This window comes from Procambarus clarkii, chromosome 51 (genome assembly GCF_040958095.1).
Source record: "Procambarus clarkii isolate CNS0578487 chromosome 51, FALCON_Pclarkii_2.0, whole genome shotgun sequence".
NCBI lineage: Eukaryota > Metazoa > Arthropoda > Malacostraca > Decapoda > Cambaridae > Procambarus > Procambarus clarkii.
The window spans coordinates 7,710,520-7,726,378 of record NC_091200.1 but is presented as its reverse complement, the minus strand read 5'-3'; the positions used below and the strand labels follow the sequence as shown (position 1 = coordinate 7,726,378).

Sequence of the window (15,859 nt, the reverse complement as noted above, 5' to 3'; positions counted from 1 at the left end):
TGTTCATTGCTGTCATCTTTTATGTGCTAGCCATATGCTGTATTGTGCCTGCTAAGTTTTGTTAAACTACCATTCAAGCTGTCATTGCAATCATTCTGAGCTACCTATGTGCTTTAATATACCTACAATTTTTCTCATATCTTTTATTTTTTTCATGCTATGTAACTGTTATAATTTGTATAAATTTTGCAAGTATTTACCTACTTATAAGTTTCTTAGATTAAGGGCTTGCCCTAAACGCTGCACGTACTAGTGGCTTTACAAGAATGTAATTACTATGCTATGTATCCTCACAATCCCAATGTACCTTCTTGTATATATATAAATAAATAAATAAATAAATAAACTAGTTCGGGCAGTTTCGGGCGTTTGGGGCATATGTTTTTCTCCCTACCAGAAATTCCCCCACTTTCTGAGGCAAGCAGGGCCCATATCTCGTTAACATCAGTGGAATTAGCAGGAGTTAGGTACAGAGACTCTGGATAATTACCTGTAAGGTAGTCCTTGACATTAGTTAGGGAGGATGGAATATCATTAGCAAGGGATGTTCCAATGGATGAGAAGAACCTATAGAATTCAATAGCTATCGTCATTGGATAGGAGTATTGGTTTTTTATTCAAAATCTTTTTTGATCCTAATATTTGGAAAATAGTGCTCTGTGTTTTCTTAATGATGCCTTTAATTTGGATAAATTTATTTTCGTAGTATTTTATTTTGGCTCTCCTAATTATTTTACACAGCATTGATGAGTAAATCTTTGAAAATTCTTTGGAGACGACTCCTAACCTATACTTCTTCTCAAGGTCATGTTTTTTATTAATAGATTTAAGTATCCCCTTTGTAAACCATGGATTGTTTAGCCTTTTAGTTGTGACTTGTTTCGTTAGCATAGGACAATGGGTGTTATAAAGGCTTACTACTATCAGTGATTCTAGTTGGTCTAGTGATTAAGGGTATGAGGAAGCAGGAATTCATACAGTTGAGGAAACTAGCAGCAGGAGGGTTATCAGGCTCACAGAGGTCAATATTAAAGTCCGCTGAAAATATTAGATGGTTTTTGTTCAGTCTGTTATCTAATATTAGATTTCTAAGGTTAGAGTTGAATTCAGACACATCAGTTAAAAATTCTGTAGACTGCTCTCACAATCAGGACACCCTCACCACTCTTAACTCTGAAACAGGCAAAGATATACTCGCCACATGAGTTTCTAGTTCTAATTACTTTTAAGCATGTCAGTTCATAGTGGTAGTAAAGAGCAGTATCACCACCTCTCTGAATTGGTCGACAGTTGTGAATTGCTGAGTGGTTTGGTATGTTAAAGAGTTGAGTAGTATCCTCAATAATTTTTTAATTATAATTATAATTTTTGCTTATACTGTACCACTAAGTACACTATACAGTAGGGAAAGAACTGGTTAGATGATCCAATACATTAAACATTCAAAACTCTAACTGATAAATATATAATAAGAGTAATAATAAATACAAAAGTAAGAACGGTATTTTTTATTTGTTTAATTTCAAGCAAATACAAACCTTTTTTTTAACTTAGCCATTCTCATAATGTAAAAATATATTTACATGTCTCATTCATATTCAGTATATATAAAATATATACTGTGCAATATATATATATATAGTACAATTAGGTTCGTTTTCAATTCATAATTGGGAATCCTGGGCTCAAATCCCTGGAGGGAGAGAAATGGTTGGGCACATTTCCTTTCACCTAATGCCTCTCCTGACCTAGCAGTAAATAGGTACCTGGGAGTTAATTGTTGAGTTGCATCCTGGGGTGGGTCAGTAATTTGACCCGAGGGACCCTCGATATACCACATACATGCATACAGAGGCTGCCTGTCCCTATAAATACATACATACATACATACATACATACACACACACACACACCTAAACAAGAAAAGCTCTAGTTTAGTTAGATTTATTAGCAATGTTGCTCAACATTTCTGACCACTTATAAAATAGACTAGAACAAAATACAGATGTTACTTCCTACTGACATGTACATAAAATGGTTGAACATTAGAAATATATATTTTGAGATAAAATCAGAAGCCTATTTCTTTATAAAGTATTTGTCATTTTTGTACTGAATATTAACAATAAAGTACACTATAGGACAAAAAATAAGTACCCATTATGTACAATTAATATTCATACCACACAACGTATATTACAGCTCTCAAACCCAAAACCTGGGCAGCTTTATCAATGTTACACCAGGACCTCCAAAACCTTAATCTTTATCCCTGTCACAACAGGACCTCCACAGCTTGTAGGTTTTATTACCACTGCTGCCACAGGATCTCTAAACCTTCAGCTTTATCACTGCTACAACAGGATCTCCAGAAATAATTTTAATTACAAGCATACAGGCTGAAAGTCACATTGGAAGTGCTTTTACTGGGGAGTGCCATGTAGAGATGCTGAAAGAAAATATAAATAGTAAGAAATCAATACACTGGGCATCAAAGACCCATTCTTGTCTATCAGGAATCAGAATCTGAGTGTTGCTCTTTCTACGATACGCACACACTACCTATTGAACCATGACGAGCTTAAAAGTATCTCACTCATTAGTTCTACTAGATTTGGAGTCCGGAAGGCAGCAGCTGGTACCCACAATCCTCAATATTTTTCAGTACCTTTTATTGCACTAATGATTTCTAGTGGAAGTTCTTTTAAGTTTTGGGCTAATCTGTGTTCTGCAAGCATCTCTCCCCTCATAAAGAGAACCACATTTTGGTCTTGGTTCCTGGTAGGCAAGAGTGGGTCTCATGAGGTGTAGTAAACATCCCAAATGCTTGGCTAGATCAGCACTTGAAGAATGGGGGAGCTATTATGGGGACCCTCCCAGAATATGACACAACATTCTCACATACTACAAAATGGAAACAATTCTGTTAATATTTAATTCATGTAAGAAATGGTACGTCATGCACCACAGTCCTTCCATTAATTATGAACATTTTGTATATTTGTTGAAGCCTCGAAGGGCATAACTGTCTCGGCCATGGGTTACCACAGTACATGTCTTAAAATATTTGTTTCAAATAATTTATAAGTTATCTTTGCCAATGTTTAAACAATTACAAAAAACTATTTACAAAAATCCATATACAGAACTTACTAGTACAGTATATACAAATTTTTTTTAATTAATTATATTCTCATACTGATATCAGTTTCTGAAATTTGGATAAGGAAATACACATTAATTTTAAGTTTTCATTTCTTGTAGGATTCTGGGAAAACATAAAATATGGGCAAATAAAAAAAATACCAACAATGATCTTAAACTTAATATTTTGAACACAAATTTTTGGGCACAATGGTGCCACATGCTCCAAAGTTTTTATAATCAGTGAGATTTAATGTATAATAAAGCTTATAATTTTATTTGCCAATAATAGCCAAATAGATGTAAAATCATGCTAATTATGAAGACTGATAAGCAAATCTTAATTTCCTTAAATTTCTAAAGTGACATACATTACTGTATATGATATAACTCGGCTTCAGCTCAGGTGAACCCTCATGTCATAACCTAAGCCCTTATCTAAGGATTAATGAAATCAAAATGGTCATCTGTTTTGTCATCCCACACTGATCAAAATAATTCTACAATTTTTATGTCTAAACCTATGCTTAATGTCTCATGATTCACAGAATTATTGAACATGGTAAATCTTCACACCTTTTCAATAATAAACAGATAAATGCAGTACCAGTATATAAGAGTAACAAAAGTAAACACTTTACTCCTAGCTGAAACCAGTATTTCTGTTACAAAATTATGTGCAATTCTCAATTATAGAATCCAGTATAATTAAATTAATGAACAAAATGAATTTATGAACTTTTATGGGGAAAGTGGATGGTTTGCCATTTATCCTCCAAACAGCTACTGGTTTTAAACATTTGTACAGAATTATAAATTGTTCATCTCTCAAATATCATCACTATACAGTACCAGCCCTCAAATCAATATTTTCATGCAACTCTGTTCTTTAATGCATCTATTTTTCCTTTAGTTTCACTCTATATAACACTCCTACACTGAATACATAATATGTTGGTAATTTGTTAATATTTATGTAAGATTTTTACATATGATTATGAAACATGTTCAAAAAGCAGATCAGTCAAATATGTTACAAGGTTCTCTGCCCATATGAAAACATTGTATATGCAGTCCATCACTGTTTTGGGAGAAAAACTAATTACGTAATTAAGTAATGTTACATATTCATATAAATATTATGTTTAAACTATGGTACAGGGAAAGTTATAATTATCTGTAGGCAAAATAAACACACTGAATAAAACTGATAAAATTATATGATTCAATTAAGAAAATCCATCTCAAGCTCAAATAAGAAACCTTTACATATGCAATCAAAACAGGCACATATTGAACAGCCGCATTTTAGCAGTGTAAAATAAAATACTGAATTCTCTACTACTACGTGACCACGTACATAACCTTACAATTCTGTACTGTAGTGATAAAACTAATATGAACTTTTGGTTAGTGTAGTACATCATCCATAAATGACAGGTTTCACATCTTCACAAATGTATTAGTCATAATTCAACCAGCTCAGCCAGATAATATAAACTCTGAAATGGAAGGAGTGTGTAAAAGGTTTACGTATCTGTTTAATTTGGTTGATAAACAACTTAAATAAATTTCAGCAAGGACTAAAACATTCATCTTTACAAATATTTATGGCAATAAAACTCAAATATTTATGGGATAAATTTTTTTCCATGTGGACTCTTTCCTTACCATCTAGGAACAAAACTCTCAATATGAGAAAGCTGTGATCAAGTACATAGTATATACTGTATAACATAACTTTTAGCAGGAGGACACAGTAAATGTATACCAGTGATAAGGAAAACAATTATACAATAATAAAATAAACAAATAAGCCAACAACCTTACCACCTCCTCTTGTCACTGATGCACTCCTTGCAGGTAGTTGGAAATTGTCACTCCTATCTTCTAATTAATATATATATATATATATATATATATATATATATATATATATATATATATATATATATATATATATATATATATATATATAACTAAAACATAATATATTTATACTGTATATATAAAACACACACACACACACACGGTGTATATATATATATATATATATATATATATATATATATATATATATATATATATATATATATATATATATATATATATATATATATATATATATATACATACATATATATATATTATATATATAGTATATATATATATATATTAATATATATTATATATATATATATATATATATATATATATATTTATATATATTATATATATATTATATATAATATATTTATATATATTATATATATTTATATATATATATAAATATATAATATATATATAATATATATATCATACAAATACACTTACTATACTTTTACTTAACCCTTTCATTGTTTTATTCTCTATTTACAACACCAGCTAAGACACTCTTTTCTATTCCATCTATAAAGACACTTTCACCACATTACAATACTTTGATTATTCATATGCATTGCATTATTGTTTGGCCAAGATCAAGAAGTGATGCCAACCCACTCACACATCTACACTGCTCTTCTCTCATCTCTGTAAGTGTGATGTACTTAATTCTGCACACAATTTTACTCCATTGCTAATATTCAAGTTGATGCTAATTTTTGTCTTTTACCTCTTTTCATAAGAATAAAATATAAACAAATATACTGCATGAGGATGAACATGTACTGTATATTTATATTTTATCATTCATATATGTTAACAATAATGCCATAAATTCTGAGAATATAATATCCTCAAGATAGACATGCATGTATACATAAGAACAAGCACACACTTTCTAAGAAATTACCAAGAGATTAATTTAACTTAATTATCTCCAGTATGTGCATGTGGGCATTGTCAATCTCATTTATTGGCTAAATAAATGAGACTGACTAAAACTGACTAAACTGGTTAGATTCTTAATCAAGTGAGTATTTCACATAAACTCGTTTTTATTACCAATGAGATTAGTTGCTTATGGGTAAATATTTGTATTGGCATTCACAGCAATGATGAAAGAAATATATACTGCAAAATAAATTGCAAGTTTACTTTAACAGGTTTTCATAGACTGGCTTGAAAATAATTATCTTTTCTCGCTTCCTTTTATAATTAAAATGAGACACATTAACTATTTTAACTTAATACAGTCCAACATTTTGCATTTAATGCACATTACTTTATATATTATATACAGTATACTAATCATATTAAATGCACCTAACAAGAAATCATAGGAGATCCCCTGCATCTGAAGATCCTCTATATCTTAGGGAATCACATGACAAAAATGGTCGTCTCTTACATTTTTTCACCTCGGATGGTGTTTCAGCTTCAAAAAAAGTGCTTTCTGAAGATGTCGAACTTGGAGTAATAGCTTGAATACGTTCTGTCATATCTGCAGCAATTGAGTCGCCTGCTGTTGGCAATATTTCAGGGGTTTGTTCCTCAGATGAGGGTAATTGTTCTAAAGAGCTATCTGCTGCATCTGAATTTTCAGCTGATACAATACTTTCCAGAGAGTGTTGCAGCTGATACTGTCTTGATGCATCACTAGTGAATGGTCCCTCATTAATTCCTACACTTGAGAGATTGACCATGCTATTAGCCATAAGTCCTCTTTTAGACTCTCCAAAGAAATCTAGGGAGCCACTCCTTGACGGGGCAGATGGTGATGGAGTTGAAACAATAGAAGCTGATGCAGAAGTTGTCAGCTCTGGTGTCAGAACTTGAGCTCTGAAAGGCAGTTTATGACATGGTGATGAGGGCTGAGGTGGCAGACTCCATCCCCGTATGGGACTAGTGGCTGCTTCTACTTTCAAAGGCTCTTCTTTTGAACTAGTCTTTCCAGTTACTGTACCATCACAAGGACCTTTGCTGGATTTATTTTTATCCACAGTATTAGATGCAGATTCATTTTTATCACAGCGTTTTTCAGCCATTTGAATAATGCTACAGGCTTTTCCCAAAATGATGATACCATTTAATACCCTGAAAAATAATAATTAGTATTATTTTAATACTGAAATTAATTTACATTACTGAAACATGGTGATAATGCCATGACAGTATGAAATTTAAATATAAAATAAGTCTGCACTAGCAGTCTTTGGGTACAGCACAGGCATAGGACATGGCCCTGACCTGACTATGACCATACTGACAAAGACCAGTTACCCTGCAAAGCCTGGTGAGGGTAGCCCCAAACATTTAGTCCCCAACCTTAACTAGATAGGGACTAGTTAGGGTTGGGACCTCCCTCATTTCTAATGATAATTAATCGTGATACTGTTTATCTGCTATATTTTCCTCCCAATAAAGCATTAATGGTTTAGTTTTTTTGTTTTGTTTTTATTAGAATTCCTTTTACTTTACATGTGTGTATATTACAACAATCATTGCCTTAATCCTTAAACTGCGCAATACAGATATAGCTGGGAGTGAGTAACTATCGCGGAACTGCGCACTACTGCTATGTATGGTTGGGAGTACCATGTAAGATTTAAAAGTCCCATGGCTACACAGGGTTCACATCAGCTTCCTCAGGGCTCTTGTAAACAGACACCATTAAAAAAAAAAATTGTGGGCAACATTCCCGGGTGTGAGAGCCTTGGTACTGAGTGAGCAACCAAGGCTGGATTGATGCTGCGGGCGCCATTGCTAGCTGGGAACAATCCGCACATGGATTGTTCCCATGAAAACTTACAATTCTGAGCACCCATCAGCTCAAATCATTGCAGTTTTGTGAGGAAGAATACATCAATACTCCAAGACCCAGACAATATCGAGTTTGGAAGGAAACAATTCCGATTTTGTCTGCAGTAGAAAGAGAAACAACATTGTTGATTACCTGCTGTCCAGCTGACTGGTATTCTGCGCAACCCAGTACGCAGGCGACCCAAACTCTCGTACTGCACTCTCAACGCCCATGTCCGATAATTTTTTTTTTTCGTGAGGATGGTATCACTGACCAGGTCACTTAAGAGTCCTACCCTGAAGGGTGAGGCGATACCCTGCGAGCACCTTAGAAGGTGTACTGAGCCTTTTCAGGGAAAGGTAGACCAAACAGCTCATTTAGGTGTTAGGTATTCCTGATTCCACCTGGGGAAATCATTTTACGGCCTCCGTTGGAGGGGAATGAATTTCTCCAGGCCTAGGAGTGTCTCAGGCATTAGGTAGGGCAGTGAATCGGTCCTGACTAAGTGGAGAGTCATGGGGAAGTCTAAGAGAAACAGGCAATGGCGGCAACTTTCAGACGAGGAGGGACAGTGGACCGAGGTGCAGTAGGCACCGAAAAAACTGCTATTGAGGCTTCACCACGTGCTTCTACTAGCAAGACAGCAGACATAATGGACCTAGAGAGGACAGCATCAGTCACACACCAGCCAGTGTCAGACAATGCTTCTCTGTCCACAACCCAGCCACAAGACGACAGTATGAGACAGGAGAGGACATCACCAGTCACACACCAGCCAGTGTCAGACAATGTACCTCTCTCCACACCCCAGTCACAGGACAACAGTATGAGACAGGAGAGGACACCACCAGTCTCACACCATACTGGAACATATTCTTGAAAGTAGTATATACCAACATAGATGGAGTGAAATCGAAAATATTGGAGTTGAAGGATATAATTCAGCTCAAAGTCCCAGATATTGTCGCATTAACAGAGACGAAACGTGAAGAAAATATTTTAAATGAGGTCGTATTCTCAAGGGGCTACTCAGTTTGGAGACGTGACAGGAAAACTAGGAAGGGGAAAGGAGTGGCTGTGCTGGTGAAAGAACACCTGAAGGTAAGAGAATTAATATTTGAAAACCCTCGAGATATTGACATAATGGCATTGTAGCTCTGGAATCTAGATGATAAGCTGATAATTTTAAATGCCTACAGCCCACCAGCAAGCAACACATGCATAAAGAAAGAACTGGATGACAAACGAGAGGGCCTCATAAAGGTCATGAAAGAGATTATGTTAAGAGCTGTCAAAGATAAATCCCAATTGTTGGTACTGAGGGACTTCAACTTTAACACAATATACTGGGAGGTGTATGAGGCAAGAACATTTGGACAGGCAGATTTGTAAACCTCATCTTGGAGACATTCATGTATCAACACATCAAGCAGGCCACATGAATGAGGGAAGGGGATGCTCCGTCAGTACTGGATCTAGTATTCACCAGGAAAGAAAGAGAGGTATTTGACATCCAGTACCTTCCTCCCTTGGAAAAGAGTGATCACGTCCTCTTGGACATTAAATACACTATGCGATATAATCTAGTAGAGAATGGGGACAGTGAAACAGTTGTTAAACTCGATTTCAAGAGAGGACTCTATGGGGAACTTAGAAATTTTTTTCATGGGTATAGTTGGACAGACTTGTTGCTAGGCAAGGAAGTAAATGAGATGTATATCAAATTTTGCAAAATATACAATGAAGGCACACAAACATTCATACCAAAACAGACATGCAGACCTAGGAAACAGAGTAGGTACAACAGAAATTGCGAGAGGGCCAGAGATCAAATGACACAAGCATGGAATTATTATAGAATGAGACCAAACCCCAAACATGCCACCGATACAAAGATTCAAGAAACAACTACATGTCAGTAAGGAGAGAGGCAGTGAGGAACTTCCCTGGAAACACAAACCGTAACTGTCTCTATTTTCCGCTTGTTACAACTTGTAATAAAGTTGTTACATCTTTACTTAACATGTTTATGTCGTATTAGAACATTGTTACAACTTGCTATATTGGTTGTTATAACTGGTTAGGAGGTGTTAAAACTTGTTCAAACGTTGTACCAACGTCGTAGTTTCGGTGTGTGTTTGGCGGGTTTGAGAATGGTATAGCAGACAAATCTAAATCAGATCCAGGCCTTTTCTATTAACTCATTAAAAGCAAGCTGCAGGTAAAGGATAATATTCAGAGGTTGAAAATGGGGGATAGATACATGGAAAATGAAAAGGAAATGTGTGAAACATTAAACAAAAAGTTCCAAAGTGTGTTTGTACACAATGAGATCTTCAGAGAACCAGACACAATAAGAATTCCAGAGAACAGCATAGAGCACATAGAGGTGTCTTGAGACAAAGTGAAACAAATGCACCTGGAGCTAAGTAAGAACAAAGCAGTTGGCCCAGATAGAGTTTCACCATGGGTTCTGAGAGAATGTGCACCTGAGCTCCGCATTCCACTTAAGCTGATTTTTCAGACATCCCTGTATACAGGAGTTGTAGCAGATATGTGGAAAAAAGCTAACATGGTTTCAATGTACAAAAGTGGCAGTAATGAAGACCCCCTCAATTATAGACCTGTATCACTGACAAGTGTAATACTCAAAATATTGGAAAAAATAATAAAAACTAAATGGGTAGAACACCTGGAGAGAAATTATATAATATCAAACAGACAGTATGGTTTTCGATCTGGAAGATCCTGTGTATCAAATTTACTGAGTTTCTATGATCAAGCCATAGAGATTTTACAGGAAAGAGATGGTTGGGTTGACTGCATCTATTTAGACCTAAACAAGGCTTTCGACAGAGTTCCACATAAGAGGTTGTTCTGGAAACTGGAAAATATTGGGGGGGTGACAGGTAAACTTCTAATATGGATGAAAAATTTTCTGACTGATAGAAAAATGAGGGCAGTAGTTAGAGGCAATGTATCGGATTGAAGAAACGTCACAAGTGGAGTACCACAGGGTTCAGTTCTTGAACTGGTGATGTTTATTGTCTACATAAATGATCAACCAGTTGGTATACAGAATTATATGAACATGTTTGCTGATGATGCTAAGATAATAGGAAGGATAAGAAACTTCGATGATTGTCATGCTCTTCAAGAAGACCTGGACAAAATAAGTACATGGAGCACCACTTGGCAAATGGAATTTAACACTTTCGCCCGGGCATGATGCAGCATTGCGTCATCCGTTTACTGTCGGTAATACCGGGGATGACGCAGCATTGCGTCATCCACTTTAAATAATCGCCAAAAATCAGGTTTTTTTCCGATTTTTGGGGGACTGGTTTTAAAATGTGCGCCGATGTCTTCCCATTTTCTTTGTTGAGCCTCGTGGCCCTCAGGCGGCTTGGCACACGCCGTGGGCCCATTGTTTTCGCTTCACTGTTGTGACCAATGTCGCCTCCCCTCGCATCTCAAACGTGTGAACATTTCGGCTATTTTCCGTGGCTATATTTCTTACTGCGGCTTTAGAAACTATCTACGCTTACTCCACGATGTATAGTGATCATGAACAAGGCCCTTCCAGGAAGAAAATTGCGAAAGAAAGGCTTGAAAAGGGCGGGAATTGGGAGTGTAGCTGGAAGGCGTCTGAGCGCTCACTCGCGGCTAACGCGTGGCCCGTCTTCAACTCGTCGGCGGTTGGAGCGTGACCAGGTTTTTTATTTTATATGCTAATGTTCCTCTAGAGAATTATATTGCGAACCCATTGAGACCAAAATGAAAGACCTAGGACGAAAATTGAGGTGACCAGAGTGAAAATAGTGAAAACATTTTATCGCGTTTGCGCGCTCCTGGGTAACTCGTTCGCACTTTCTCTGTTTGCTGCGGGTAATTAGCTTGGCTTTTGGAGTTTATATGCATTTAGTGCTGTAGAGAATTCTATTGCGAACACAATGATACCAAATATAATCTCGTAGGACGAGAATTAAGGTGACAAAGTTGAAGAGAGTATACACTTTTTAGAATTTACGCGCGCTCCCGTGACACCCTGGGTCCCATATCGCACAGTTGAGGGGTGGCGCGCGGGGTACGCCAAAGTGTTAATGTGAATAAATGCCATGTTATAGAATGTGGAATAGGAGAACATAGACCCAACACAACCTATAAATTATGTGAGAAATCTTCAAAGAATTCTGATAAAGAAAGAGATCTAGGGGTGGTTCTAGATAGAAAACTATCACCTGAGGGCCACATAAAGAACATTGTGCGAGGAGTCTATGCTGCGCTTTCTAACTTCAGAATTGCTTTTAAATACACGGATGGGGAAATATTAAAGAAACTGTTCACAACTTTTGTTAGGCCAAAGCTAGACTATGCAGTGGTTGTGTGGTGCCCATATCTTAACCCTTAAATTGCGCATCGCATCATATGATGCTTTGACCGACTTACAGTAAATTGCTCATCGCATCATATGATGCTTTGCAGTACTACGCAAGATTTAAACGGCCCGCGGATACACAGGGTTCACCACACCTTCATCAGGGCTCTTGTAAACAGACACCATTTAAAAAAAAAATCGTGGGCCAAATTCCTGGGTGTTAGGGGCCTCAGTATTGAGTGAGCTACCAAGCCTGATGCATGCAGCATGAGCTCACAGCACTGCTGTTCAGCTTGTGACCACAGCATCGCCTAAAAAACCAGCGTTGAATGTAATGAAACGCCATTTTCTGGGTGAGTCCCGGAGGCTCCCCGGAGCTATCCCAGGCTGATATGCTAATGTCAGACTTTGGCATCAGTCATGTGTATGGAGTTCTTAGGCCTACCGGGGACCACGGCCAGAACCGGGTCCCCTCAGAGAGGCAAGGAGAGCAATGGCCTATAGAAGCCCCCGTGTAGTTGGAAGCATTCTATGTCTGCCATCGACCGGAACAGGCACCCAGAAAGGTAAGCGCCCCAAAACAAACCCCTATTCTGGTTAAAATTGCTACCAAAAACCGAACTAGTGGATAGAACTCCCCAACCGAAAACAAGCAAACTAGTGTGACGTCACACACTGCCGCGCCGCTGTCTGCGCAGCTCCCCCCTCCCCGGGAGGGGGAAGGGGGAGCCCCAGACCCCCCGCGCCGGCTACCCACACCTCAGTTCTTGAGGCTGGATGTCAAAAACGCGAAAAACCGCCGACCGGAGGGAGGGAGGGATGCCGGGGAGCCTCCGGGACTCACCCAGAAAATGGCGTTTCATTACATTCAACGCTGGTTTTCTGGGGGGAGCCCTGTCGGCTCCCCGGAGCTAACTACCCACAGACAGAAAAAGAGGGACTTACCCGGGAGGCGGTCGTCGCTCACCCCTCAACTCGAAGCCGAGACAACTGGCTGCAACCGCCAACCCAAAGCAACACAGGCCCGACGAGGCCCAGGGACATTCACAAGGTAACGAGCAGCCAGGACCCTGTTCGACCGCCAAAATCCCCGCGCCCGAATATCAGACCAAGACATATTCCCAAAGACGGCAGCAAGAGCCGCGAACTTACGAACGTCATGGGCACGGGGATAGACCGCAGGCTGGCTGGACCTAATAACCCTGCGGACAACCTGAGAGACCCGAACCCGCGAACAGGGAAGAAGGGAAACCGGATCAACCCACAGCGCGTCCCCGGACACAGAAGCTGTGGCGCGCAAATAACGGCGAAGCACCGCAACCGGACACAAAACATGATGCACCCCCGGCCTGACCAACCAAGCATCAACCACCCATGGACCCCTCCGGAACGCAGCAGTCTCATTCTTCGCCAGAAAAGAAGGAGACGGCTGCAAACGAACAAAACAATCACCACGACCAAAAGAGCAGAAACCCCTGCGCCGGAGGAGAGCATGAAGCTCCCCTACCCGACCCCCAGAGGCCAAAGCCAACAAGAAAAGTGCCTTGGAAAAACAATCCTGGACCGAAGGGGCCACAACGAAACGAGAAGATGAAAGGAAAGCGAGCACTCTGTCCAAAGACCAGGACGGCTCAGGCGACGCATGAGCAGGCCAGAGGTGAAACAATGCACGAGACAGCTTGCGAAACGGCGCAGACGTAACATCGATACCGAAAGCAAGCTGAAGCGGCTCCGCCAGCGCCGCACGATACGAAGCGACAGTGTTAGGCATAAGATGACGGTCCTGAAACAACCACGAGAGGAAGGACAAGACCACCCGAACAGACAAGGAGCTAACACGACGAAGACGCAAAAAGAAACGGAAGGACCGCCAGGAAACTTCATACTGCCGCCGAGAAGAAGCCCTCAGGTGGGACACCAACAAGGAGGCCACCTGATCACCATAGAGATGATGATAGACTCGAGTCAAAAAAACCATACGCGAAGACTCGAGGAGAACATCGAACCAGCTACGTGACGTACCGGCCCGATCTGCTGAAAGAGGCGGAGCCGCGGGAAAACCTTCGGGTTCGGACACCGAGCAACCAGCGCCTGAAACCAAGCAAACTTCTAAAGCTGAACCCCAGGGACGTGTACACTCACGGGGACCTAGCAGGGGGCGCCACCGAGGAGAACAGTGGAAGGGCAAAAACAAACTGAATAAAATGACAGAACCCCCCACCAGGCAAAAAGAAAAAGAAAAACAAAACCCCGCAAGAGGACAGCGAACCCCAAGGAACAGAGCCGGCCGCGATGTCGGGAAATACAAGCTGAGCAGCACCCTGCGCCCCTTACCAGTGCAAACTGCCTCTTACCTGCCGGTAACAAGGGAGAACAGAACACCCAAGAGCCCAACAGGCGGCTGAAAAACCGAAAGGTAAAACGGACCAGCAGAGGCAGACCCCGAGGAGCCTGTGGAAGGTGGCCCCAAGCCCCAAGGGCAGTACTTACAGGGCACCTAGGGAAGGCAGCCCTAGGCGCATGCAGCCCGAGTACTGAAGATAACTCCTGGCTCTCGCACCCACAAAACCAACACCACACGCAAAGCACAGTGCAGTAGCGACACCGGAGCCAGAGCACACGACCATCGCCTATAGCATCAGCCTCAAGAACTGAGGTGTGGGTAGCCGGCGCGGGGGGTCTGGGGCTCCCCCTTCCCCCTCCCGGGGAGGGGGGAGCTGCGCAGACAGCGGCACGGCAGTGTGTGACGTCACACTAGTTTGCTTGTTTTCGGTTGGGGAGTTCTATCCACTAGTTCGGTTTTTGGTAGCAATTTTAACCAGAATAGGGGTTTGTTTTGGGGCGCTTACCTTTCTGGGTGCCTGTTCCGGTCGATGGCAGACATAGAATGCTTCCAACTACACGGGGGCTTCTATAGGCCATTGCTCCCCTTGCCTCTCTGAGGGGGCCCGGTTCTGGCCGTGGTCCCCGGTAGGCCTAAGAACTCCATACACATGACTGATGCCAAAGTCTGACATTAGCATATCAGCCTGGGATAGCTCCGGGGAGCCGACGGGGCTCCCCCCAGAAATGCCATAATATACTTGTTCAAGCTATTATGTAGCGATGATATTATTACAAAAGACCCCTGACTGTGATAAAACTGACCAGGGTTCTGATAATAGCAGGATTGTGGTGATATTTAGCGCTGTGCTCCATAGAGGGAGGAGTAATGCTGTGGGAGGGAGGGTGGTGGCGTTGTCTTCTGACTGTGTGTGGCCACCTTTTATTGACTGCACTCATCATACCACCTTAATGGTTCGCTATGGTGAATACAAATGTACATACTTATATATAACATGTGTATAGAGGGTATAAACAGCAAGAGGAGTAGGTTGGGAGCCGCCATTTTGGTGAGGGCGGTGGCGTCGTCTGCACAATTTATCATGTTGTTTACTGGTGACCACGATGGTCTTTGGGCACCATACCAGTTTACTTGTACAAGTAAGGTGAATAAAACAGGTAGGTATTTATATATAATGTGTGTATATAGCGTAATAACACCACAAACAGTATTGTTGGAGGAGAAATATTAGTGCGTCTGGCCTTGAGGGCGGCAGCCAGCTGACTGTGTGAAGTCCTACGTCTTTGTGCCTTTACTCACCATACAAGCT

General features: G+C 40.1%; 1 protein-coding gene across 1 annotated transcript in view; it reads right to left on the bottom strand.

The window, feature by feature from the left end:
- Positions 1–5,504: 5,504 nt before the first annotated feature.
- LOC123774616 (transmembrane anterior posterior transformation protein 1 homolog) overlaps positions 5,505–15,859 on the bottom strand; it is a 50,888-nt gene continuing 40,533 nt past the window's right edge. Inside the window, exon 9 of the mRNA XM_045769088.2 lies at positions 5,505–7,122. Within this exon, the coding sequence (XP_045625044.2) occupies positions 6,363–7,122 (760 nt within the window). The 3' untranslated portion in view covers positions 5,505–6,362. The remainder of the gene's footprint in view (positions 7,123–15,859) is intronic.